At 42.7% G+C, this 27,998-nt stretch overlaps 3 protein-coding genes across 3 annotated transcripts; 1 reads left to right on the plus strand and 2 right to left on the minus strand.

Annotated features, from left to right (window-relative positions):
• Positions 1-50: 50 nt before the first annotated feature.
• LOC127597735 (cilia- and flagella-associated protein 20-like) lies at positions 51-4,575 on the minus strand. The gene is made up of 6 exons (XM_052061087.1): positions 4,239-4,575; positions 3,483-3,562; positions 3,276-3,387; positions 2,990-3,178; positions 808-920; positions 51-734 (listed from the first exon to the last, which is right to left on the minus strand). The coding sequence occupies exons 1-6, from the start codon at positions 4,320-4,322 to the stop codon at positions 692-694; spliced, it is 621 nt and encodes a 206-aa protein (XP_051917047.1). The 5' UTR covers positions 4,323-4,575; the 3' UTR covers positions 51-691.
• A 1,796-nt stretch (positions 4,576-6,371) lies between these two features.
• On the plus strand, positions 6,372-12,990 carry ces2b (carboxylesterase 2b). Its single transcript, XM_052060891.1, has 13 exons — positions 6,372-6,521; positions 7,338-7,530; positions 7,599-7,740; positions 7,936-8,069; positions 10,942-11,095; positions 11,188-11,292; positions 11,374-11,472; positions 11,596-11,739; positions 11,819-11,896; positions 11,972-12,119; positions 12,194-12,343; positions 12,426-12,498; positions 12,594-12,990. The coding sequence occupies exons 1-13, from the start codon at positions 6,446-6,448 to the stop codon at positions 12,778-12,780; spliced, it is 1,683 nt and encodes a 560-aa protein (XP_051916851.1). The 5' UTR covers positions 6,372-6,445; the 3' UTR covers positions 12,781-12,990.
• A 378-nt stretch (positions 12,991-13,368) lies between these two features.
• fbxo31 (F-box protein 31) lies at positions 13,369-27,619 on the minus strand. The gene is given in 11 exon segments (XM_052060890.1): positions 13,369-14,947; positions 16,214-16,566; positions 17,791-17,944; positions 19,593-19,702; positions 19,831-19,905; positions 23,614-23,781; positions 23,861-23,937; positions 24,293-24,337; positions 24,340-24,375; positions 24,738-24,809; positions 27,089-27,619. Coding segments are annotated over 11 exon segments (1,698 nt in total). The 5' UTR covers positions 27,474-27,619; the 3' UTR covers positions 13,369-14,724.
• Between the last annotated feature and the right edge of the window lie 379 nt (positions 27,620-27,998).

A 27,998-nucleotide genomic window follows, 5' to 3' on the forward strand; every position in this document is an offset into this window, starting at 1 on the left:
GAAAAATCTACCTTATGCTTTAAATCTGCACATAAACTTCAAGCATAAAAGCGAAGGGAAAAATCTACCTTATGCTTTATTTAATGAAGACTATACAAACATAATATGTAAAACGGGCTCATGGATGTTCAGTCCAAGTAGTGTATATTATACGCTAGTCTGTTGTTTTCCATCCATATCAGTTTGGATTCGATGTGCTATGAATTAATATATTTTAGCACTAGGTAGTCCATAAGTGATCGTTTTTTGATTGTGTAGCAAATGATATAAATATATACATAATACATATATTTGTATTTAGGAATGTACAGTATCTGCGTTGGTTCATGTTCATCTCAGTCTTCCTGGTCAGCAGAATTTATGCTCCAGCTATTTTAACTTTTTGCACATTTTGTGATCATTTTAGTACATAATTTTCCCCAAGAATACATATTCACAGCAAAAAAAATAGATATTCACAACACCAGATTTGCAGTTTTATAATGAACAAAGATTACATTACATTACATTGATTTTATTTTTTTAAAATATTTTTTTTATGATTGGTTTTAAATCAATCATAAAATGGAGTAGTGGGATTTGTTTCAAAAACATGTAAACAAATGACACAATTAAAAAGATGCATCTAATATTTTCAACAGTGAATATAACCGATCTTCAAAGTTAACCCAATGGTTACACAAATAATGTTTCAGGTCTGTCGGGTTGCCGCAGGCCTAGGACCTCCTTTTTTGCTGCAGGAAAAAAATAAAACAAGTTAAAAAAATATATAATAATGACCCACATGATCATTACTTATTCCCCCACCTTGCATCCTGTTTCTTGACAGGAATAACCAGTTTGAACTCTGGTGGGAGCTCATCCTCTGTGTATTGTTTATCAGTGAAATATACCCTCCTAATACGACAATTAGCATGAATCTGAAAGAAAAACAGATCATGATAAAACAGACATGGAGTTTTTTTTTAGATGGCTTGCACAGGTTAAAGTTTACTCCTATCATGTATTTCTAGCAAGCATACTGTACATTACAGTAAATTTCTCATTTTGACCCATCCCATTGAACACAATGCTATTCACAGATTCAGGTGCCTTTCTCAGGGGCACATCAGCTGTGGGGAGAAAAAGGAACTGTTAAAAAAAAAGGAACTGTTCATGGGCAGGGAGTCTAAGGTGAGGGAAACTGAACCCAGGGCATAAATATTTCACATTTTCTCCCTACGCACCTGCCACACACAACAAACAATTCGGCTGTAGCTTAAAATGGTTATTTACCATTAAAGTAGAGTTACCTCACAATATTTTCATTTATAACAGACTTTGTTGAGTTCTGAGACTTCCCATACAGCATGCTGGACTGCAGGGCTCGGCAACTTGCGGCCCGGAAGCCAATTGCTATATCTGACCTGACAGTGTAGTGTTGTACAGGTAAAAAATGAGCTCTTCTACTTAAAATGTAATGCAGTGATCCCTCGCTCTAACGCGGTTCACGTTCCGCGGCTACGCTGTTTCACAGATTTTTTTTGTGTGCAGTTTTTTAATGCAGTTTTTTTTAATGCTTTTAAACTGTGAATTGTGTTCTGCATCCTGATTGGCTAAGGCACTCACCGACGTAAAGTCCAACATTGTACTATTAAAAACATAATTTTACAGTACAGTATTTCCCAAAACTATTAGTTATTTGTTGAAAACGTTTGGAGTTTTTTTGTGCTTGGGCCTCAAAACAGGTTTTGGTCTTTGGTTTCATTGTATACATAGTTCAGTATTGTATAATAACTGTAAAAAAATAAAGCTCAGTACTTCACGGATTTCACCTATCACTTCTTTTTGGAACGTAAAAAAAATAAAGCTCAATACTTCACGGATTTTACCCATCACTTCTTTTTGGAACGTAACCACCGCGATAAACGAGGGATTACTGTACATAATAAGGTGTGTCTGTATTATAGACAGGTACTCGATTGACCGTGTCACCCATGTGACCACGTGCGACACTTTAATGAGGAAGTAATGCACAGGAAATATTTCTGGTAGTGCTGTTACATAATTGTCTGATTTAAAAAAAAAGGCCAAATTTAAATTGCTAGACATATTGATTATGGACACCTCAAACACACAATTGTGGCCCCACGTCCTTCCTGGGGCTATCCCTGTCCAAGTATGCCTTCGCAATGAATCGGCAGGAGGGATCACTCATGCTCGCATTGGTGTCCAGGAATTATTGTCGATGGACTTCGCATGACTTTCACCTCACCCTCACCGCAGATCAGACGCGACAACTCACTGAATTTAAGCATATTAGTGCATAAAAACGAACTTAACAAGGTTAGTTGTTTATTTTATTTGTTGTTAGGATGTTTCAATGCATGCGTTGCCTTTTAGGAAGAGTGTTGTTGTGTTTCTGACTTGATTTGAAATTTTGGACTAATGCAAAGGAATCACTAGGCAGTATCCATCACATTGCTCGGTGTGCAGCGGCCTTCTGATGAATATTAGATTTGAATTTATGAAAAATCCAGGGAATTCCACTGGGTTCCCATACTTATTCTTGTAGCTGCAATTTCCCACACTTGTTCGCCAAGAAGCAGCAACGTCAACCAAGTGTGTGAGAGCGTGATAAGAATAGAGACCCCAGAAGTCATGTAAACAAGCTCACACTCTAAGGAGTAAAACCTGGTGTCAGCATTTGTGATGTATTTTCTTTTTATATTTTATGATGAAATTATTTTTACGTTAGGCAATCATGTAAAAAAAGGTCCTTTTGGGGGGGGGGGTCTCAAATGCCCTCTTTCTTTATTAAAGCTGCAGTGTTTTTTCATTTTAATATTGCCACCGGTTAACTGTTTTATACACTTGTATAACAGTTAAAATATTAGCAAGATGGCAACAGTTGGATGCTACTTGTACTGTGTCTTGGATCATTTCGATTTCTATTAGTTTCGGTGGGTTCTTGAGCAATTTTGTGACCACTTTCCTCACACACACATACCTGCACACGCTGCGTCTCTACATAACTGGTTCCATAAGCCCTCCTGGTGATGTCTGCCAAGTTGAACTGAAACTGGTTCCAGCGGTCATCAACACTAATTGGCATAGTGCACATAAATGAATTCACTTGCGTCTTGCTGTGGTGATTACTTGCCCGAAATCGCCGGCGTAAATTCTGATCATCTAACACCTGAAAGTGGAAGGGGAGTAGACCAAGAGTATGGCTCACCATGAATGGCAATAGTTACTGTGTATAATCAACACGTGTTAAGTGCATGTTTCAGTGCCTGGACTTCAAAGCTGAAATATTTCCTGGTTTTCTTGACGATCATCACAAGAAAAGGCATTTTGATGCCAAGAGTCTGCCTGGGGTCAGCGGGACATGTGATGTAGTTGGTACTGTAGAAGCACAGGGAGATGATGACACAAAGATGACAATTGTTTAGCAGTGGTGCAGTGCTTCTAAACATTTTGAATTAAAACATCACATTCACCTGACGTTTGAACCCTCCACCTCCAACACGAGCGAGTTGATGTCATTGTCTGTAACTCGTTTGATATGACCATTCTTCACCTGTGAAACACAAAATTCAGTAGTATGTTTTTGTGCACGAACGAGGCTTCGCTCATGCTCAACTATCGAGAGGAATGACAATAGTTCCACTTTATTTAGGAAAAGATATCCATAACTTTACATTGTCGTAAAGGTACAGATGTCTTGCTTTTGGAAAGTAATGATGATACTCGGATACAGTATTTTGTGTACCTGCATTACAAATTACACATATACAAGGATAAATGATTTCATGATCCTCAACTAAATTATGAAGAGGGTTAATTTTACTGACTGCACATATTTGGTTTACAGTATTACAAATGTTTCTAACTCAGTCGCAGTCAAGATCGTACTTGCCACTTTGAACTCATTGTAGAGTATTACTATGGCATAACTATACTGTCCATTGTACGACTTTTTTAGTTTAGATTTATGTTAAACCCGCTGCCGGTTTGTGTTTGTTGGTTGAATCTTATAAATACAAGTGTATGTGAATACGCCAACAATTTTTAAAATAACGTTTTTATTAATATTACATATTGTCAGGTTACATGATAAATTCAACAATGAGTGCTCCAATACGGAATAACACGAGGGTCAAAAAACGTGCTGCAAGGAGTTTTAAAAATGCAACCTGGAGGACAGAAGCACAGCCCAGGGAGACGACCAACCGGTTCACTCGCGAGTGACCTACCTTTATATCCCATATCTGAAGAGGTTTGCTGCCGATGCTATATAATATAGACAGAAATCCACCTTGAAACGTACTTCTAAACATGTTGTGCGTGTTCGGTACAATTTACCGACCCGATTGGGGCCGACATCCAGAAGCACGCTTCTTGTGTTGTGTATGCTGGAAGCTCCGCATGCTTTGCAAAAGCACTCTATCAAAGGCAGTCAAACACACGTAAACAAAACAAGCACACCTCATACCTTTCAGTCACACGCTACGCGTCTTGATGGCATATTCGTCATTATATTTCCTCAGTTAATCCATTTATCTTCGTACATTTTAACAACTGACGACAGGCAACATTAAAAAAATGTTTTTACTTCCAAAGCTTTGCTTTTAAAGGACGACCACATATAATACATCCAGCAACAACGAGATGACAGCCTTGTTTATTTTTCATCAATTTTCTGAATTAGTAAAAGCAAACGTCAAACTGTTAAGATACAAGGACTTCCTGTCCAAGACGGCGACACGATGTGCCTAAATGGCGGCCATGTTGGAGAGGTCAACGTTCCCGCAAATTCAATTCATGGACAGTGAAATTATTCAATTGTAACGTGCCTATTTGTGAACAATTTTAATGAGGTTCACTTTTTTTGCCAACTCTTTAGCGTGAACTATGATTACATAACGTTGAGTGGGAGCTTATTTTTGTCATCCCTCAGACGAAATTTTGTAGGACTTTACAGTATTTGATCTTGACCATGCCTGCACTGGGCGATATCTGGTTTCTAATGTGGTAAATAAAACAAATATCTGTGATTTGCAAATCAACTGAATATTTTTTTTTTATTTACTGCGAAGACAAAGAAAAATAAGTGGTAGGCTCCCACTAATTGCTGTACAACTAGATTCTGTCAGCATCTGGTAGGTGCGGGACAAAATTGGACTCAAAAAACAGACTCGGATAATAGTACACAATAGAATTTTAGTTACAGAAAAAAGTGGCGCAAAGCCGACAAAGTACAAATAAAGACACTAGTAAACACACCAGGATAAAACAAAGAAACAAAAGGCGCTTGGTTTGCAAAAAGCAAGGAAAATATAAATGAAAGCAGCTAGTCTCAAAATGACAAGAGAACCAATTCACAACAATTAAAAATCAAGAATAACTCACCAAAACCAAAATAATAAATACCACAAAACAGACAGCAAAAAAACAGGGACGAAAACTGCACATGCACAATGGCTTGCACAACGCCAATTATCCGACAATCCATTGGTGGCAGGGGAGTCCTAAAATAGTGGCTTGATTGCGACATTGCAAGACAGGTGAGTAAGCATTTCCACTGCTCGGCTAGAACAGAAAACAAAGATTTCATTTTTCAGTCCATATAGCTTTAAGTGAAACAGATCCATGGTGCAATAAACATCGGGGGCCGCTGATTTAGACGCTGCTGGTTTAGAAGCCGTCAGGCATTAATTCGCTCAATTTTTATGCTGTCCAATCCATGTGTTCCTACAGATTTGCTAAAGTTTTAAACTAAGCAATATCCATATTTTCTCATCCGCTTTATCCTAACAACGGTCGCGAGGCGTGCTTGAGCATATCCCAGCCGTCTGCGGGCAGTAAGCGGGGGACACCCTGAACCGGTTGTCAGCCAATCGCAGGGCACACAGAGACAAACAACCATCCACGCTCATACTCACACCTGGAAGCACAATACAGTGGTTTAAAATACAGTACATTCAACATGACTGGGTGAAAACACCTCATGGGTGTTTAGGTTGGACATCTGCATCAAATACCATTTCATAAATTAAGTAGCCTACCTTTCGATATGCATGGTACTGTTAAATATGGTGCTCCAAAACTAAAAATTAAGCACTAATTAATTATGTACAGTATGCTATTTTGTTATGGGTCATCAACCTAAAGTAGACCACAAGCATCATATATGATGGAAATGGACATACTTTGAAGGATGAACGTGCAGTACTTCATGTTGAGTGAGGAAGTTGAGGCCAGGAAGGAATAATGTAGTCAGTTGAATAGGGGGAGGGTATATCTCAACACCGGACGACCGAGCTGGTTGTACTCTCCTTTTAGCAAGATATAACAGCACCACAAGTCAAAGTGCAAGCAGAGAGCAGAGGGCAGCTGATTTTGGCACACCTCTTCACAACGCATCGAGCACAGCGTCAACATTCACATAACCAGCTGCACCATGAAGTTCCACGGAGAGGAAACGCTTTGCTTTCTTTTGGCTGTCTTATATTTCTGTGTTGCAGCAGAACCTGGGGGTGAGTGTCATCAGGATCGTCATTCAATGATGTGATATTTCATTGTCTTTGCCTTTCAGTCCATAACTTTGACAACATCAACCATAATTGACTGCAGCTCGTCTTCTTGTGTCCCAAGGCAGTTTTCCGACCTAGCAGCAACTACCGGTAGTTAAGATGATTGGGTTTTTTTTTCCTTCTCACGCTCATGCAGAAACACAAATAGAGAGATTATCTGATTTCTTTGGGTTTTTTCCCCTTTAGTATCTATGTGTGATGAAAGATGTGATCACCACATCATTATATACAGGATTAACATAAACATTTCTTTCCATGTCAGTGTTTTTGAATCACAGTCATGAAGTCATTGCATCACTAACCTGACTTGCGCAACATGCAGTTATGGGACCTTCCATGACTCTCCACATAAATCATATATTGGTTGAATACAGTTAAAAACTGACTGGACTTCAGATTCACATTTTTATATCTCATTATTATATAATTAAAATATATTGGTTGGTTTCCGTTCTAGTAATCACTAAATTACTACTTTTAGACTAGTATTCCTGTTCACATCTACATTGTGGCTGGGTGTCAGAATATATGGCAACTTGTTTACCGTACTTGCAACATGACCTGTAGGCAAAGTTGGTGTTTCGTGTCCCAAGTCACTTGATATGCCCGTTACCACCAGTCACCATATTAAATGCGATGATGTAATATATTAATGATTGAAGCCTTGAGTTCACTTCAAGTTTGTGTTGGATGTTTATGATCAACGTAAATCATATTTAATTTGGTAATGATTCTACCTTCGCACTATGTCCTTGACAGCGCCTCTCGTCCACACGGACCTTGGCAGCCTGAAAGGGGAGTATGTGAGTGTAAAAGGAAAGGAGACGGGCGCCTATGCCTACCTAGGTGTCCCATTTGCCAAGTCACCTGTTGGCCCTGGTCTGAGACTGGCCCCACCCCAGAAAGTGGAGGGATGGGAAGGAGTGAGAGATGCCAGCAGGCAGCCACCAATGTAAACGCATCTGTGCTCCAGTTGTGTGACACGGCACATGTTATTGCTAAAACAATGTGTTTCTTCAGGTGCATTCAACACCGACAGCTCCTTTTAGATCTGCTGGAGAAAATTGATGGCATAGCAGAAGAACTCCCGAATATTTCAGAGGACTGTCTTTACCTCAATATATATACTCCTGCAAACAGAGCTCATGATGCAAAGCTCCCAGTAAGAAAGATTTACTGCTTCATTGAACTGATACTCTTGGCTGTAATTCACTGCCAGTTCTACCTCAATAGTTGTTCAATTTCTTACTTGTACGCAAGATTCAGTTTGAATGATTACATTATGGTGGGTTTGGCAGTCCATAACTTGACCTCGGCCTGTTCAAAATGTGTTTTGATCAAATGTTTGTCTGACCAGGTCATGGCATGGATCCATGGTGGAGGCTTTACTTTGGGATCAGCTTCAGTCTATGATGGATCCGCCCTGGCTGCTTACCAGGATGTGGTTGTGGTGCTCATTCAATATCGCTTGGGAGTTTTGGGCTTCCTCTCGTAAATATCACTCACATTGTGTAAAGTAGAAAATACATGCAATGAATCCATCTGTCTTCTTAACCGCTCATCCTGGTCAGGAACGTAGGGAGGAGCTTATCCCAACTTACTTCAACCAAGAGGCAGTGTGCACGATTGGTTGATCGCTCAGGTTGCCAGGTCGCCAAATATCCATTCATACAGTGGTCACATTCACACCTATGTGTTCAAGTTATGCATGGTTGAGAACCCAAGAGCAGGGAAGCAGGGAGGAAAGGCACAAGTGCAGTCCAAAAATAATTGAATTTCAAAAGAACAAAGACCCCACCTACTGCCCGAAGACGGCTGGGATAGGTTCCAGCACCCCCCGCGACCCTTGTGTGGATAAAGCGGATCGTAAAATGAATGAATGAATGAAAGAACAAAGAGACAAGCAAAGTGCAGGGAGGAATAAAAAAACAAAATAAAAAAAGTCCAAAAACAAGATTCAAAGCAACAAACAAGCACCATGAAAAGACCCAACATGAAATGACAAGTACGTAGACGTGACAACTGAGCCAATGTCCACACGTAAATGGAGGCGGGATTGTTCGCACAAAAAAAAAAAAATCTCAGAAGCACAGAATTGTTCCAGAAATGTGTGAAAAAATATAATGAATATTTTTTTGGGAAAGTGGGCAGCCCGGTAGTCCAGTGGTTAGCACGTCGGCTTCACAGTGCAGAGGTACCGGGTTCGATTCCAGCTCCGGCCTCCCTGTGTGGAGTTTGCATGTTCTCCCCGGGCCTGCGTGGGTTTTCCCTGGGTGCTCCGGGTTCTTCCCACATTCCAAAAACATGCGTGGCCGGCTGATTGAACACTCTAAATTGTCCCTAGGTGTGAGCGTCTGACTGGTTGTTCGTCTCTGTGTGACCTGCGATTCGCTGGCAACCAATTCAGGGTGTCCCCCGCCTACTGCCTGGAGACAGCTGGGATAGGCTCCAGCACCCCCCGCGACCCTAGTGAGGATCAAGTGGTTCGGAAGATGAATGAATGAAAAAAAAATTGAAATTAATCGTCTGATTAATCAGTAATCACTCATTTTTATGCTAAAAATCTGAATCGGCCTAAAAAAAAATCCATATCGGTTGAGCCATGAAAAGGACACATGCCAGGGATGTCGTTTTCATTCAGAAATAATAATTTCTCCACAAGAGAGTATTTTAGATGGCTCCTCTTCACACTCATCATTTGATTTTCAAATATGCGTCATTCACATGGTACTGATGAAGCTGGACGACGTGTATTTGCAAGCCACTTCCCACAAACCTTATTTGACGGTACAATATCAACCAATGATCCACTTTGGAACGTTGCTTTACACTGGTGACTGGTCACCATTACTAACTGACACACACACACACACACACACACACACGCACACACACACACACACACACACACACACACACACACACACACACACTCACGCACACACAACACATTCACGTTCAATAGCTTGGTGGTAATTACACAAGTTCAGTTTTGCTTTGTTTCCAGCCAATCGCATACATCATAAATATATTTATATGAATAATTTTGACAAATCTCTTGCCATATCTGTCAGCTGAAGTGCCATGGATGCAAGCTCAATTGAAGTGTGGAAAAAACTGCTAAATTGTCGTGGCAACAGAGCACTTCTCGAACTGGGACACTACATTCTACACCCTTGGACCCTCAATGGGAATGCAAAATTGCATGTCAATGGACTGTGGGAGGAACCCACAGAGTACTCAAAGAAAATATATGCAAGCGCAGGAAGACCATGAACACTCCACAAACAAAGGGGTTAATTACTCATATACAATTCGTCAAAGATAAAGATGGCGGGTCCAGATTAGAATGCCTACAAACCAGAGCCTAGACTTTGAAAACGGGTGTTGTTTGCTATAAACACATCCAAGAGATATGAAGAAGACAAGGGGGCAATAAATAAATACAAGTTGTGCAGTATTAGAAAAAGCATGCAAGTATGACAACTGGCTTTGTATGAAGTTACAGTGAACCGCTAACAGTCAAACATGTTCTGAAATGCAAATTTACAGTTGCAAGTAATTGAATCTTTTCCAATTTATGACAACATAAAACTTTTGTTCATGCAGGTAAGGGTTTTTTTTTTTTTTGCATTACATAAAAACATTACGGGCGGCCCGGTAGTCCAGTGGTTAGCACGTCGGCTTCACAGTGCAGAGGTACCGGGTTCGATTCCAGCTCCGGCCTCCCTGTGTGGAGTTTGCATGTTCTCCCCGGGCCTGCGTGGGTTTTCTCTGGGTGCTCCGGTTTCCTCCCACATTCCAAAAAATATGCATGGCAGGCTGATTGAACACTCTAAATTTTCCCTAGGTGTGAGTGTGAGCGTGGATGGTTGTTCGTCTATGTGTGCCCTGCGATTGGCTGGCAACCGATTCAGGGTGTCCCCCGCCTACTGCCCGGAGACGGCTGGGATGGGCTCCAGCACCCCCCGCGACCCTAGTGAGGATCAAGCGGTACGGAAGATGAATGAATGAATGAATGAATAAAAACATTACAAAGCGCAATTGTATTGCAATCCCCCAACCCCACCATGTTATCCCTTTTCTAAATTATTTTTTTCTTAAAACCTTGTTGAGGTTGTTGCTTCTTTACCTTTGCAACAAGCTAAAGAAAAAACAAAAGCTAGCTATTTGCTGCTCACAGCACTAAGTTGTTGCAAGATTTCCTGACCTCGCATAAAATGTGTCATTCTGTTTAAATAAAAAAGAAAGTTGTGTGGACTTTGCAGTATTGTTTCCCAGCCCAAATATTGTCTGACCTTAGAGGTATTTGATGTGTATGTGAGCAACAGTCATAACCTGTGATCATTTATGTCTGATATAGCACAGGCGACGAGCATTTGTCTGGTAACTATGGCCTGCTGGACCAGATTGAAGCCCTCCGCTGGATCCAAAAGCACGTTCACAACTTTGGGGGAGACCCAACCTCAGTCACCGTATTGGGAGAGTCTGCTGGTGGAGTGAGCGTCTCCATGTTGGTAAGAATCACTGCGCTGATGCCTCATCTTTCTGAAATTCTTTATTCATGTTGACAGTGAATTTGATGCACTGACTTTGGTTTGATAAACAGCTTCTGTCACCATTAACTGATGGCCTGATCCATCGAGCCATTGCTGAAAGTGGCACTGCCGCCATGGATGCGTTGGTGTCAAATGATCCACTACCAGTAGCACAGGTTGAATCAAAATTTTAAATCGAAAATAGGTTTGGTTTTAATATCACCGTTAACTGATGAATTCTTGTTATGCCCCTTCAGGGTGTTGCTAATACATCTGGCTGTAGCATTGAAAGCACACAGGCGATTGCTGCCTGCATGAGAAACCTGGATATTGACCCTTTTTTGACTCTAGCACAGGTACCTTATGCAACACTGATTTCGACTCTGGCGCTATCATGCAAAAGACTAATTGGCATCAACATTCACGAGTGTGCCCTACTTTTGTAACTGTTGTCCCTGATCAAAACTGTCTTTTCTCAGGATCCTACACTCAGAATTACAATACACACAGATGGACATTTCCTGACAAAAACAGTATATGAGCTCTTCAAGCAGCATGAAATTCAGAATGTCCCATTCATGACTGGTGTTAATGATGATGAAGGGGGCTGGTTATTTCCTTCCGTAAGTGTGACTAAAGTCTTTCTGCAGTCTCTCAACTCCACTTGTGAAAATCCAATTTCTTCCCTTTTTTTCCCCCTAGTTCATGGCTCCTCCAAACTGGACTGAAGGAATAGACCGGGAGCAGGCTGCAAACATAATGTTGGCCTTCAACCCCACTGTAAGACTCTTGATGCTCCTATCGTAATATCACCGTTCCATTTTTTTCCCCTAAAGTGTCATTTGTTTACTTCAGCCCAAAGACTCCATTGTCGCAGATTTGATGGTGGAGGAATATATCGGAGATGGTAAAGATCATGAGAAAACTAGAGATGGTTTCACAGAGTTCTTTGGGGATATATTGTTCACCATTCCTGCCATTAAGACTGCAAATGCTCACAGAGGTAAAGTGAGTAAACAGACATTTGCCATCAATTATTCGTCGATGGCTACAGACTGTCGACTCTTGCGTCCTTAGATGCAGGTGCCCGCGTGTACTTGTATGAGTACCAACATCCGCCTCAGTTCTTGAGAGCAAAAAGGCCAAGCTTTGTTCGATGTGACCATGGAGACGAAATCGTGACAGTTTTGGGGCTTTGCTTTACCACAAAGCACTTTCGACTAAACGGTGAGACCTTCTTTGACATCTTAAGAAATATGGAATGTTAACTTGGGAGTGCAAAGTGTTTCACTTAGGCTCTTTGTTTTAGCCACATGCCTCGAGGAGGAAGAGCAACTTAGTCAAACGATGATGGCCTACTGGGGCAACTTTGCTCGGACAGGGTAATTGCCCAAAAGTCCTCCTCGTTTATTTCAGATACAATCACAGTGAAACAACTACTAAGGCAAACTCGTCTGCACTGTACGCATTCATGTAGGTCGCCTAATGGTGACGGCCTTGCTCATTGGCCAACATATGGAAAAGAAGAAAAGTACCTGGCAATAAGTGCAAAGGAGCAAGTCATTTCCCAGCACCTGAAGAAGGATCGCTTCGTCTTTTGGACTCAGATCCTCCCCGAGAAGGTTCGACTACATCGGGAGAAGATGGAGCACAATGAACTTTAAGTGACTTGCATTTTTTAAAAACTTTTTTTTTAACCTGCTCCCATCATTTTGCGCTGTTCTATAAGTTTCATGCGGGGATTTGTCGGTTACATACAGAAGTTGATGAACTGATTTTGAATGTCTTTAAACAAGCATGATGCGTTCTGAGAACTGTGTACTCGTTCCTGGTCAGCTTCTCAAAAATATAACATTTAAATTAAATAAATTAAACAGTGTGTGGCATGTTTTATTGTTTATTTATTACATTTCTTTATGTAAAGACAAAATGTACTTCAACAAGTGACTGGAGAAACCCAACGTGTACGATTAACTGATGCTAATGCTATAGCGTTAATTACTACGGGTGCAGTTTAATCCAACATAATCATGGCGCTTGTGATAAAAATGTACCTGTAGTAGCACATCGACTGAAAATGTCTTGGCAGTAAACACAAAAGTAAAACACAGTATCCCTAATTAAAGGAAAAACTACTCATTTCAATTCGTACAACTTTAGGATTAGTAATTACATCAAATAAGCCCTGCCGGGTGAGTACAAAGCAATGCTCAGGTAAGCTAATTACCGGTAAATAGCCAGAAACAAATAACTTGCAGATAGGAAAATTTATTGAACCGTTTATTATGGTTCAGATGAACAAGACAAAAGCTCTTTTTTGTTGGTTTGTTTTTTTTTTGTGTGCAAATGTTAGTATAGCTGCAGTCAACTATAAACACGCTGCCCATTGTGTCCTTCCTTTAGATATGATTTACTATACGGCCCAGAAAAGTGCACTTATCGTAGAAAAGCTTCTGGGTAAATCCATCAAGCCATAATAAGACATACAGGGTACATACATACATATAATATACACATCGGTGATATAGAATGAGAGGATATTGGAGGTCTGGAATATCCGGTGAAACAGTGTCATGAAATACAACAGAAAAAGTGCAAACCTTGTGGATGGGTAAAACATTTCAACAGCAATGGTACACATACCAGATGTTGTAATGTTGTGTCGAATTTAAAAAAAAAAAAAAAAAAAACGTACCAGTAATACATTGTATGACCCCAGTGGTATGTATAGCTTATATTATACTTTTTCTTATACTTTTCATCTGACATTATCAAGTAAGGTGTAGTGAAATAATGTGTAAGAGCCAAAGCATATCACAGAAAATATTATCACTCGAGCTCAAAGCAAAAAAAAAATATAAATAATACATCTGCGCTGCAGTTCGATAAGAGAGCAATTCCTTTGCCAAATGTTGCAAAGATGCCCCGCGGTTGTGAGGACCACTTTATTCATTGGGCTAGCTTTAAAACTGGCTCACTGTAACTAACTTTGATGACAAAGACACAAGGAGTGTCCTGTAATTGACAATTTGATGACAAAAAATACCTGAGAAGGTGTCTATTCAAAATCATGTAATTTATAAATCAAAGTGAAAGGCATACAGCACTTCTTCCTAAAAATAATTTGCTCCAAAGCTAAATGCACATCAAATGCAACATGCCGTTGAATGGCACCATTCACTGCCCATTATGTTCGGATAACACCATTACCTTCTCAAGGACGACGAAGTACAGACATGGTTTCAGAATCAGAGGCACATAAAGTTCGATCCACCATAAACGGTATCCAATATCCTACCTCGGTTTCACCTGGAGGAAATAAATAAATAAAAACACAGCTGTGACCCGTTTTTTTCTCTCTTTTTTCTTTGCTGCACCGGAACAACTTCACTATGAATCAAGACGGGTCAGTAATAAATCTGCCCTTTTAGACAGTAAAACAAAATGTTTGAGAAACAGAGAGGCGGGAAAAGGTCATGTCACAATCTAAAATGTGTACTGCTGTGGGGATGTGGGCGAGGTATAATGTACTCTTATATTATTATTTATTTGTATGGTTATTCCTATGATACATCATATTGCCAGGAAGGGAATTAAAGCTTGGGGCCTCATGATGTCCAAGACTGCATATTGCGCAGCATGGCTTCAAATCGCTCCAAGTTCGGAGCATGTGCATGCGCCAGGTGGTCCGTCAAACGAATGTAGAGACTGAACGACTTCAACTCCAGCCAGATGAAGCCAAAACGATCCTGATCGAACAGCACAAATAGCCCTGGGGTGCGCTCTGGACTTGTGAAGCCATGCCCAGCGATCAGACCTGTACCATAGAAGCTGCGATGGACACACATAAATTTTTCAGTCAATATATGGATGTTTTTGTTTGTTTGTTTTTAACAAAATGTCAACCACACTTAACCGAGTCTTCTTAACCACTTATCATTGAGCAGGAGCCTATCCAAGCTGTTTGTGAGTGCATACAGTAAAGACCTGTGATTCTCGACCTGTGTGTCCTAGTGGAGTGTTTCCCAACATTTATTGGGGGAAAGGACCAGACAAACAAAAATACTGAAATAATGATGAACTTAATTTAACTAAACAAAAGGCCAATGTACTCGCACAAAGCTCTGAATGTTTCGGCTGTATGACTGGCAACACGTGGATCGATACGTTAAGTGTACCTTCTTTGAGGAAAAAGAACTGCTGAAAGGAGCTCTCAAACACGTCTCATTTACCTCGCCGAGACAATGAGATTTGTGTGATGCCAAACTGAGATCAATGTATATTGTAAACATGATTCGATTAATCATTAATCGACGACCAAATTCATCAGCAAATCTTTCAAAAATCAACTAATCGTTTATCGCCATTGTTTAACTGACACCTGTCCAAATCCTGAACTCTGAAAGCAGACTTGTAGTCTTTTGTGTTCAGTCCAAATAAGACATTTACAAACGTCTGCTTTTACTTTCGAAAACAATGAGCTAACCAGTAACTGAATCAGCTCCAATAAGATTGCTAAGTCCAACATCAACCCCTCTAGTGTAATATCGCTTAATTGTTTGTTTCATTGTCGTTTTCTCCTAAACAACACCAAAACAACAACAACAATTGGTAAGTTAATAGTAATTCAGGAAAAATGGCTTTGTAATACTTTCTTGCAAAATAAAATTTTCTCCGATTATTCGATGGAATAATCGATAGAATACATTCTAAAAATATGCGATAGTGACGGCCCTACTATCCAAAAGTCAGTCTCCTTTTGCGTTTGACAAGAGACTTGAAGAAGTTCTCATAGATTTCTCTGTTTCTAGAGTTTCCGTCTGTGATCTCAGGCAGAGAAATTTCCATCCGAGCTCTATATGCTCTCATCCGACATTCAGTTCATGCTTCTCAAACGAAGCTCAAGACAGAGCAAATAATGAGTGAAATTTTCCTCTGGGTTCTGCAGTTCCTTCACTCGAACCGTGATGTTCCGCCTGCAATGAGCTACAGCCATGGCCCCATGGCCCCAAGTACAAAAATGTGTTTTCAGGTAATAACTCCTGTACACAACTGTAAAGGTTATTACCATACAATATGTATTTCAGATGTTCTTACCATTTTCTGCAAGTGCGTGGGTACACTTCATTGCGAGCCATGACTCCCAAGGGCAGGACAAAGGGGTGGCTCTCAGAAGGACAAGTGTCTGCACTTGGACCTGGCTGGCAGCCATTGGAACCAACGCCATGGTCGGCCTCCGCCACATTTGCATCGCCGGGAGCACCTTCTGCAGGGGCTCTCACTGTGGCAGGGGTACCTTCCCTCACCTGTCTCTGTACTTGTTCATGTACACCCAATACGAGGCGTGACAGCTCCTCTATATTGCGCTGATGTTCCAAGTCTGGAAGGACGAGCGGCTGACTCAAGTCAATATCCAATGTCAGTTGCCCTGCAGGAACATTGGGGTCTCCCTGCACATATAATACAACACGTTTCTTCTTGACATCTCAGCTGATAAAAATAGCATGGTATAAACACTGATCACGCCGCATTATTGTGTTTGGAAGTCAGATTTTTGACTGAAGGCAGAAATCCCCAGAAACAAACAAGAACGGAAAGAGACTGCATTAAAGGCCTGGAAAATAATTTCAAATGTAGAGAGGCATTTCCAGTTAAGGGATATGCCAACAAATATTAAATGATTTTCACTTTATTCATTCATTCATTTTCCGAACCGCTTTATCCTCACTAAGGTTGCGGGGGGTGCTTGAGCCTATCCCAGCTGTCTTCTGTCTTCTATCCACGTCAACACTCACACCTAGGGACAGTTTGGAGTGTTCAATCAGCCTGCCATGCATGTTTTTGGAATGTGGGAGGAAACCAGAGTACCAAGAGAAAACCCACACAGGCCCGGGAGAACATGCAAACTCCACACAGGGAGGCCGGAGCTGAAATTGAACCCGGTACCTCTGCACTGAGAAGTCGATGTGCTAACCACAATATCACAATCGCCTTTGTGATGTATTATGCAGAAAAAAACAAGTGACACAGTGAACCCATACTAACTGTGTCTTGCAAGATGCAACATGTGTTACGTTCTGCTTAGGTCTACCTAAAATGGACTTTATTCTTTTTTTCTTTTTTTATTACTAGTGCACTCAGCAATGCATGAACTGTGAAATACATGTTTGTGTCTATATGTGCCCTGCAATTGAACGACAACCAGCACAGGGATAACTGGGGTTGTGCGATTATATATTCGAGATTAGCGATTGCGATAAATTCCAGCCCATTTACAATGATCAGCTGTGAGGTTATTTCCTCAATCAGGCGTAGCACAAGTGTGTGCGACAACGGCAAACCACAGTCTGCATAGTGCATACTAATTGACTCAGGTTTATTTTGCCTCAAGTTAAATTGATCCCTTATTTTTTTGCTTTTTAAAAATGTTACTCAGAGCTAAGTTTAAGGAGAACTTGTAAAGTAGGAAATTCAATGCTCAGTACAGTATAACCACTGTGTTTGGGTGTGCACAAGAGTTAAGTGTCCAAGAGAGCATTTATTAATGATTGACAACAGCGATGTCTGGCGGTGGGAAGTCAAAGGGTCATAAACCCAATCAGTCAGGAAATAAAGGCAAATAGCCTCAGACAGTTGAGTGATGGGTGAAATACTGTATTAGAGCTGTGACTTACAGTGAGTTTGGTGGCCCTTGCCGAGGTCCTGTGAAAACTGAGCATGACAATCTCCAAACCGTGACTGCCATAGGTGCCTTTAAAGAGGCCTGGCTGAATCAAGTCAGAAGGCATTGCGGGAGGCAAGTAGATCCGCCGGTATGTCAGGCAGTTGCTGACAAGGGAAAACGACAGAGATTGTTGACAGACTATTAAATGATTCACTTCTTCTTAAACTTTCATCAGGTCCATCCATCCATCCATCCAAATCCGATGATACAACTACAAAGTCGATCATCGAACTGCGGCCTTGGGTGTCCTGGTGCCAAGTGCACATATGGACACCCTTGTGTTTGAACAAGGTGTTCGTTATGGACAATCCGTGGAGAGCACAGAAGTCCAATAACAAAATACCACTCGAGTTCAGATCGGGGGGGCCGTTCCTCCCAATCACGTCCCTCCAGGTCTCACTGTCATTGCCCACGTGAGCATTGAAGTCCCCCAGCAGAACAAGGGAGTCCCCAGCAGGAGTACTCTCCAGCACACCCTCTAAGGACTCCAAAAAGGGTGGGTATGCTGAGCTGCTGTTTGGTGCATATGCGCAAACAACAGTCAGGACCCGTCCACCCACCCGAAGGCGGAGGGAGGCAACCCTCTCGTCTACTGGTGTGAACCCCAATGTACAGGCACTGAGCCGGGGGGGCAATGAGTATGCCCACACCTGCTCTGCGCCTCTCACCGTGAGCAACTCCAGAGTGGAAGAGAGTCCAACCCCTCTCGAGAGAACTGGTACCAGAACCCAGGCTGTGTGTGGAGGCAAGTCCGACTATATCCAGTCGGAAATTCTCTGCCTCACATACCAGCTCGGGCTCCTTCCCTGCCAGAGAGGTGACATTCCATGTCCCAAGAGCTAGCTTCTGCAGCCGAGGATCGGACCGCCAGGGTCCCCGCCTTTGGCTGCCGCCCAGCTCACATTGCACCCGACCCCTTTGGCCCCTCTCATGGGTGGTGAGCCCATGGGAAGGGGGACCCACGTTGCCTCTTCGGGCTGTGCCCAGCCGGGCCCCATGGGTGTAGGCCCGGCCACCAGGCGCTTGCCAACGAGCCCCACCTCCAGGCCTGGCTCCATAGGGGGGCCCCGGTGACCCGCGTCCGGGCAAGGGAAACCTTGGTCCATATATTTTGCTCATCATAAGGCGTCTTTGAGCCGTGCTTTGTCTGGCCCCTCACCTAGAACCTGTTTGCCATGGGTGACCCTGCCAGGGGCATAAAGCCCCAGACAACTTAGCTCGTAGGATCATTGGGACACACAAACCCCTCCACCATGGTAAGGTGACGACTCACGGAGGGGTTTCATCAGGTCATAATGTCCAATCCTAAATTTAGAACAACACATGCATACTATAGGCAGGATTTTGTAAGTGGTGTATAGCGCTGACCTGTTATGTATGGTTGGCTTATACAATGACCAACCACCACATTAAGATCACTTTTACAACATAACAATTTCCATCACACAAGCTTCATCAAATGTTCTGCCTTTGCAAAGGTAATAATGTTTAGTTTGGATCGATACTGTGAGACAAGTATTCATTCAACATGTGTTAAACTGGGTGTACTTTGCAGTGGTGTAGAACTGTGCCGCAATCATACCGAGAACTCCACGCCATCATCATGTTTGTTTTTTTTATCACTTAATCTAGAATTTTGAATGACCGTAAAGTACAAGGCGTGTCCTGAGAGCAGTTTGAGAATTTCAAGTCCAAAAATCATCAGTCAGAAAGTATTTGATGTCAAAACCTGTGCATGCAAATGGTGCATACTCATATTGGCTGGTGTAAATGAACTTCATCAGGATGAGCTCCTGCATATGCTCATGGAAGATTTCTTCTAGCGTTCGGCCCCATTCTTCCTCCAGCCATGTCCTGAACTCCTACACAAACACATAAAGATCAACTGAATGCCAAAGTAAGAGCTTTGAGTTGAAGCAACTAAAAATTTAGCAAAAAATAATAATAAACAAATTAACAAATCAGAGAAAGTACTATAACTTTGCCCTACTTCCTGTCTGCCCCCTGGCATGCGGTGATGATCCGTCTGGTTGCATTTGGTTGAGAATTCATCCTTCCTGACGGTCTACAAATAACAACATAACACAAACATGAACTACTTTTCACACATACTGACTTCCGGAGTGAACGCTGGCTCCCCGTGATTTTTTGATTTTTAAGTCAATTTTTATGTCAATTTTTTGATCTTTTATAGACGACATATTTTATGTCGACCTGCTTTTATGGTCACCGAGTGAACAATGATCAATCCACACTCGATCGGCCGAACTGTCATTACCCGTCATCGAGTATTGAGTTGTCGTTGAGTTGCGGCTAGCGGCTAGCTTACCTGCTACCTGTTGCTGCTTCCCGACTTCATTACTCCGGTCCGGCTATGTCGATCAGCTGTGAGTGGCTCGCTTTCTGCTGGTTCGCTCTGTGTGTTTTCCACCACCCATTGGAAGCGCTTCACCAATATGCAGCCACTGAGCTCAAACTCAACTTTAATCCACACGGTCCACCACCGCCTGCTCTGCTCCAACACCCGGACATCCTTTACGTGCCCCGGCGAAGGTGCACTCACCGGGGCTCACGCCGAAACTATCAGTACGACAACTCCAGCTCCATCAGGTCGTTCTGGTCCACCACTCGCCGCCCACGGAAGAACACCGGACGCCGTGCGGATGCCTCTGTGTTGACACGCGTCCCGAGGTCGGATAGCGTTGCGGTCGCTCGCAGCTGCACTGCTGTCAACGTTGGCCTACTGAACATCCGCTCCCTTACGAGCAAGGGCCAGTTCGTCCACGACATCCTGACAGACCGTGAGTTTGACATTCTGTGTCTGACTGAGACCTGGCAGCAGCCAAATGATTATGGTACTCTTAATGAAGCTACTCCACCGGGCTTTGTTTATCACGATGTGCCGCGCACGACTGGGAGGGGAGGCGGCCTCGCGATGATTCTGCGCGAGGATTGGAAATTTGCACCTGTAAACGTGCCTGCTTTTTTATCTTTTGAAGCTACAGTTATACAGCTCTCTGGATCAACTCCCACACTGATTGCCACTATTTACCGTCCACCAAAACCAAACAAGAATTTTATCACTGACATTACTACACTCCTCACTCATCTGTATACACTATCACCAAAGGTGATTCTCTTAGGAGATTTTAATATACACATGGACAATATCAATAACTCACTCACCAAAGACTTTACCTCCTGTCTGGACAGTTTTGGTTTTCAACAATATGTCAACTTTCCCACACACAGTAAAGGACATATTCTGGACTTGATCTGCTGTATTGGATTATCACCAACAAACTGTAAAACCGATCTCCTCCCATACACGGATCATCTATTGCTTTCATTCAATGTTAACCTGTCATTTTTCAAATCCAACCCACAACACATTATACATTTCCGTAAAATCAAGGACATTAACCCGGACAATTTAGAATCACTTATCAACAACCTCCCCAGTACTGATGGTCTTTCTACAACAGATGAGTTTTTGATACACTACAATACAAATCTCCATAACATTCTCGATATCCTGGCCCCACTCAAAACCCGAACTGTCTCCTTCAACCAAACAGCACCCTGGTTTACCCCTACCCTCAGACAACTTAAAGGCCGTCAACTTGAAAGATTATATAGAAAAACTGGACTCGCCATTCATAAAGAAATGTACACTACCCACTTTCTCCATTACAAGGACTCAATATCCAAAGCCAAATCAATCTTCTACTCTGGATTAATCAGTTCCAATGAAGGCAACCCCAGATCACTCTTTTCACTCATTTCTAAACTCACTAAACCTGCTGACACTCTTCCCTCACATCTCTATTCCACTGATTTTTGTAATACTCTGGCCTCATTTTTTACATCCAAAATCCAACTTATCCACCAGCAACTCACCCCTTCAGCTGCTCCTAACCCTCCTTCTCCATTCTCCCCGGTTCCTACCCACCTATTCTCTGCATTCACATCCCCATCTGTCCACCAAATCTCCATTTTAATCCAGAAGTCCAAATCCTCTACTTGTCAACTTGACCCTCTCCCTACTGTTTTAGTCAAAGCTTCTATCCCGGCCCTCTCCCTCTCATCACTAACATTATTCAAACTTCCCTCTCTACTGGCATTGTACCATCCCATCTCAAAACTGCTGCTGTCACTCCCATACTGAAGAAACCTGGCTATGATCCCTCCGACTTGAACAACTTTCGTCCCATATCAAACCTTCCGTTCATCTCCAAACTTCTAGAAAAAACAGTAGCTGCTCAACTTCACACCCATCTTTCCTCCAATAACCTCTACGAACAATTTCAATCTGGCTTCCGTCCCCTCCATAGTACCGAAACTGCCCTTCTCAAAATATGCAATGACCTTCTTCTCTCTGCTGACTCCGGTTCACTTGCCATCCTCCTCCTGCTTGACCTCAGTGCAGCCTTTGACACCATCTCTCACTCCATCCTCCTCGACAGACTCTCCTCCATTGGCATCACCAGCATCCCCCTCTCCTGGTTCCACTCCTATCTTTCTGACCGCACCCAGTTTATCCAGCTCAAACGTTTTAGATCTCACCTCTTTCCCCTCACTTCAGGTGTTCCTCAGGGTTCTGTCCTTGGCCCATTGCTATTTCTAATCTATCTTTTTCCCCTTGGTAATATCTTCAGGAAACATCACATTCACTTTCATTGCTACGCGGATGACACTCAGCTCTACATCTCTACCAAACCTAATACCATACTTCCAACATCCTCCCTAACCAACTGCCTGCAGGAATTAAAATCTTGGTTCACCTCAAATTTCCTCAAACTGAATAGCAATAAAACTGAATTCCTCCTCATTGGCACTAAATCCACTCTGAACAAAATAAACAATTTCTCCATTCCCTTCGAAAGCTCTTCCACCTCCCCCTCCCCTCAGGTCAAGAGTCTGGGTGTCATCCTTGATAGCACCCTCTCCTTCACCTCACATATCAACCACATCACTCGTTCTGCATATTATCATCTTCGAAACATCCACCGGCTCCGCTCTTCTCTCACTCCTCAGTCCACTGCTATACTTGTACACACCCTCGTCACCTCGCGACTCGATTACTGTAATTCCCTTCTGTTTGGTCTCCCTCAAAAAACCCTCCATAAGCTTCAGCTAGTCCAAAATTCAGCCGCCCGCATTATCACACTCACACCATACATAAACCATATTACACCTGTCCTCCAACATCTCCACTGGCTCCCCATTTTACACCGCATTCAATATAAAATCCTGCTCCTCTCATTCGAATCCATTCATAACCTAGCCCCTCCAGACCTATCTGACCTCATCCATATTCCTACGCCTGTCCGCTCTCTTCGTTCCTCCTCCTCTGTCCCCCCTGCTCGCCTCGTCAACATGGGAAATAGAGCCTTCAGTCGCTCTGCTCCCCAGCTTTGGAACTCACTCCCAGCTGACCTTCGTAATTCAGACTCACTAACACATTTCAAATCTAGCCTCAAAACACATCTGTTTCGACAAGCCTATTCACTCAGACCATAAAGCCATTATTTTATTTATTTATTTCTTTTTGTTGTATTTATTTTTTTTTCTTATTTGATGTTGTTTTTAACATTGTACTCGTGATTTTAACTGCTTGTTGTAAGGTGTCCTTGAGTTTCTAGAAAGGCGCCCACAAATAAAATGTATTATTATTATTATTATTATTATTATTATTACACATACACTCACATTTAGGAATTTAATACATTCCATTGGCATAGTTTCGCTCAGAGAGCGTGTGACTCCTCACCTGGATGTCTCCTCTGTGGGGACCCTTGTGTCCATACATGCACTCCACAGTAGCCTTTTTGGTCTCCCACATGTGGATACGAAAGAGAGGCCGTCTTCTCATGGGATCCTCTACACGAGGGTCATGTGGTGGCAAATACATCCAGCCGATGATGAACAGCCCATCAACCTTGGAATAATGTAGTTGTCAAACATTTACGGCTGAATTTTGCATTTCAGAAAGTTTTCCATTTCATATTCATGCTTACCACTACGTTTAATAATCCCCCATAAGGGCCGATGTCAGGCTGCCATAATCCCAAAATGTGTCTGTACGGATGAAGCACTGCAACACAAGAGCACAATGCACCATAATCAGCACTCCCGATAGTGCTGTGCACACACTTGACGCAAGGGCACACAGCACACGTTTTTTATTTTTTTTTTTGTATCTCTATTAGCACAAAGTTCAATTTGTTGGAAAACCTCGAAGGAATATGTGAGCGGATTGAGTTTCCCTCTACCAGCTGGCTAAATACACTATGCATCGACTGTATGTCTCTATTTCTGGCCACTAAAAGCATTTGCAATCCACACAGAAAGCAAAACACAGCCAACAGAATTACACCAAGAGTAGCATCCCTCACAAACACACAAAGGCCCTCGTGCTGTGGCCATTAATTCAGGGCCCGTGTATATACGGTGCGTGTACACGTCTTTATAGTCCATACACTCGTAGTCCGGAGATTCATAAAGCGCCCAGACTTCACTCGTGGGTCAAGACCTGGACAGGCACAACACTGGCATGTTGAGGAGCCAGAGATCCAGAAGCGCTCTGACCGACGAGGTACTCAAGTGAATGACAAAAGACAAAATGGCCCCAAAATGCAGTGGAAAAGACTATGCTCCGGTAATCACAAATTTAAAAGACAAAGGTTGTGGCTTTCACCAGGAATGATTTCTACTCATTCAACAAAATATACCCGGCATAGGATACGACTTATAAGGACCTATTCGACAGAGAATTAAAATGATTACTTTACGTGAGACTGTATGTCACATTCCATGAGAGCCACATTAATACCGTACTAGTACGACAGTATTACATTCAGAGTTGACATTTCGGTGTTAAATAAGATCACTCACGTTTCACATACAGGTCTCGGCTCGAAACTCCGCCCACTTCCATCTTTCTCAGATCCTCCTTCATGTGGAACTCTGCGGAAAAAAAATAAGGTTCGAAAGATACAACCAGAAGGAATGGGCATGCCCATTACTCACATTGGGAGATCTTAGACGCATTTTGACAGTTATATTAAAAGCAACATCAAGTGTGATGGCAGGGCGAAATTTCATGGCAGCAAATCAACTCAACCTTATTTATAGACCACTTTAAAACAACCACTATCAGGAGACGTGACCCATATAGAAGATAGTTGACACACTGTTACAATGTATTCAATCTTCAGACTGGACAATCTGGTACAGTGAGGACAAAAAGAGATCTCACAATTTTTTGGCCTCCATTCCCCTGAATTTGGAATCCTGACATAACTAGGAAATGTTACGCTATTCTATGTCACCGATTTAGTGGAAGGTCAGTTTGGAGAAACCCTCTTGTGTGCAAGCTGCACAAAGAATGGTCTATAAAGACATACTTGGATGAGTGTTGTTTACTATCAAACACCTTTGGGTTAAACTGGAACACAGCTGATGGGTCATCAGGTAAACTCGATTTCAAATTTCTCTGAATAGCGCAATGTGTTCTTGCAGCAATTCCATGTTTGTGTTGTTTTCACCTTTTACACGTGTAATAGTAGTTTTGGTCATTTATGTATTTTGCTGCTGCAAGAGGAGCTTCACTGCATCTTAACTAGATCATCTTAGATCTCAGAGTGTCTGAGATCAAGACATTCCTTTTCCAATTCTGAATCACGAGACAGTTACTCAGTGAGTGGTTGCAATTTTGATGGTATCGTGTGCAAACTAATTCTTAGTAACCCAGTCGGCATCTGGGACTCGCTGGGCAGCGGTGTCTCTAGGGCAGGGGTCACCAAACTTTTTGAGAGTGAGAGCTACTTCATGTGTCCTGATTGTGTGAAGGGCTACCAAATTGATACGCGTCTGAAATAACATTTGTACAAATTACATTTAATAATATTAGAACATTAGCTAGCTAGATATATACTGTAGCTAGCTAGTTAAATAGCTAAATAGGTAGCTATAGAATCTATAATACGGCCCACGTTTGCATTTTTAAATCATAATTTCTACGAGCAAATCACAATCCTAGCACTGGCGGGCTACTGGTGTGGTCCTCACGGGCTACCTGGTGCTCGCGGGCACCACGTTGGAGACCCCTGCTCTAGGGGCTATGACCTCGTCTTTGAAATATAACTTTTAATGCCATTTGCACCTAGAAAGGTACTAGGACTGACCTATTGAAAACACTGTCGCAATTACACAACCCAGAGTTAATTTAACAACAGAGGTTATTTTTCAGTCGGCTAGTGTACAAGTAACTTACAACATGTTGACAGTGTAAACTGTTCTGCTATTTGACCTTTCGTCAGGAGATACTTAATGAGTTTTCATGCTTGTAAATCGTCCATTCGCCCCAAAATTATTATGAGTTACAAATACTACATATCTTTGTTCTTCTATCCCTGACAGATGGGCAATGAAATTCTGTTCTATGTGATGGCCAAAGCTCCAATTTTATACGACAAAAGAACTGCTTTTTGGTTCAACTAAACATGGGGCACATTGCACACTGAGGATTTGGGAGGACATTTTAAATGCAATCCATCGTTCCAGTACGCATCCGGGATTCCAATTTTAGGGATGCTTTTGTTTGGAGGTATGCCGTGATATTTGGCTCATGCAAAATATGTGCCTTTCCTAAATACCTGCTTGGGACTCACCTGTGTACACGTTCCAAAGTCCCTTGTAACAGGAAAAACATATTGTAATGCCTGCACGGAAAGGCCTCTTCTTTCACCTTCCGCCGAGTAACGGATATTACAATAGATACATGTATATAAAACTTGGTGAAAGTCTGGCGAACATTTGCGACCTAGAATGAAACCTGACGAGAGGGCAACATTCGCTGCTGTAGTTTTGATATATCGACAGCTGCTTTCGAAAACGCGTGCAATTGTTCGCCGGTCAGTGGCTGGGGGGCATGGAAAAAAACAAAGAACCCTTCCACAGACCCACTGTTTACTGCGAGATTGCTGAGCTGAGGGCCTGTAAACAAAGTCAGCCGGTCCGCCTTTGCTTTGCTACGCTTTGCTTTGACAGCGGCGTGCAGGTGCTTCTCGTTTCCGATCAATAGGCAGGCCTCGCGCGGCGAACATATAATCATATAGTCGTCGCAGCGGCTCATCTAATTAACAGCACGGAGGAATGTCACGCCGTGTGACGTCTAGGCGATGTAGCAAATAGAGGTTAGCAGCAGGCCGCTTAAAAGATAGCGACGACAGCTGTCTATGTACCTTCCATGCACCGCCTTCTCCAGATGGTTTCTGTGTTGATGATTTGTCTAAATGTCTTGCAGGCGAGGGCGACGTTGGGGAGCGCGGTTCCGGGAAGCAAAGAGAAGATCTCCACTAAAAGCTCCGGCGGTAGTTCCGACAAAGCCTGCGGGTGCGGGTGTCCCGTGCCGCCCACAACACCGCGGTGCACCCGGCTCGGCCCTGCGGTGTTGACGCCGCTTTCCGGGCCCCCGCAGCAGGCGTCGCCTCGCCTCTGGCCCACGATCCGCTCTTCGTCCTCCTCGTCCATGTCCGAATCGCTCGCCTGCACCTGCTGATTCTGCCGCGGTCGCCTCCGGCACCTCCGCGACTGACCCACTCCGCAGAGCCTGGCACAAACAGCCATCCGTGGTCAGCAGACGGGCGACATTACATCACTCCTACACGTGTTTCCGCTGCAGTGTGCTTAATCTCGTCCTCTAGTGTGACGTGAACGAGTGCCTCGAATAGAGCGAGTGAAGCAAGGGAAAGGAAGGAGTCAACCGTCACAGCAGCCAAAGATTTGCCCAATGCTGCTTTTGTGGTTTGAAAAAATAATCGCTGGCCTTTTTATAACGATGCGCCATATAAAAATAATATGCAATTATGAATTATTGCTTTGAGTGATCAACAGAATTTAATGGATTATATGTACAGTACTTAACGTTTGCCTGTTGCTAGGCAGAGTTCATTGGGCTCAACCCAGAGGCAGTCCCAGCTAGATTTGCTAAACGACCGAACTACTCTATACTCCTGTGCAGGGCTGTCAAACTCATTTTTGTCACGAGCCACTTCAAAGTTAAGTCTTCCCTCGGATGGGCCGTTAAGACTGTGAAACCAAATAAATGTCTAATTGTCTCATTGTATCATTGCGTCGTTATAACAAATGGGT

Source organism: Hippocampus zosterae, chromosome 3, assembly GCF_025434085.1.
Source record: "Hippocampus zosterae strain Florida chromosome 3, ASM2543408v3, whole genome shotgun sequence".
Lineage (NCBI taxonomy): Eukaryota > Metazoa > Chordata > Actinopteri > Syngnathiformes > Syngnathidae > Hippocampus > Hippocampus zosterae.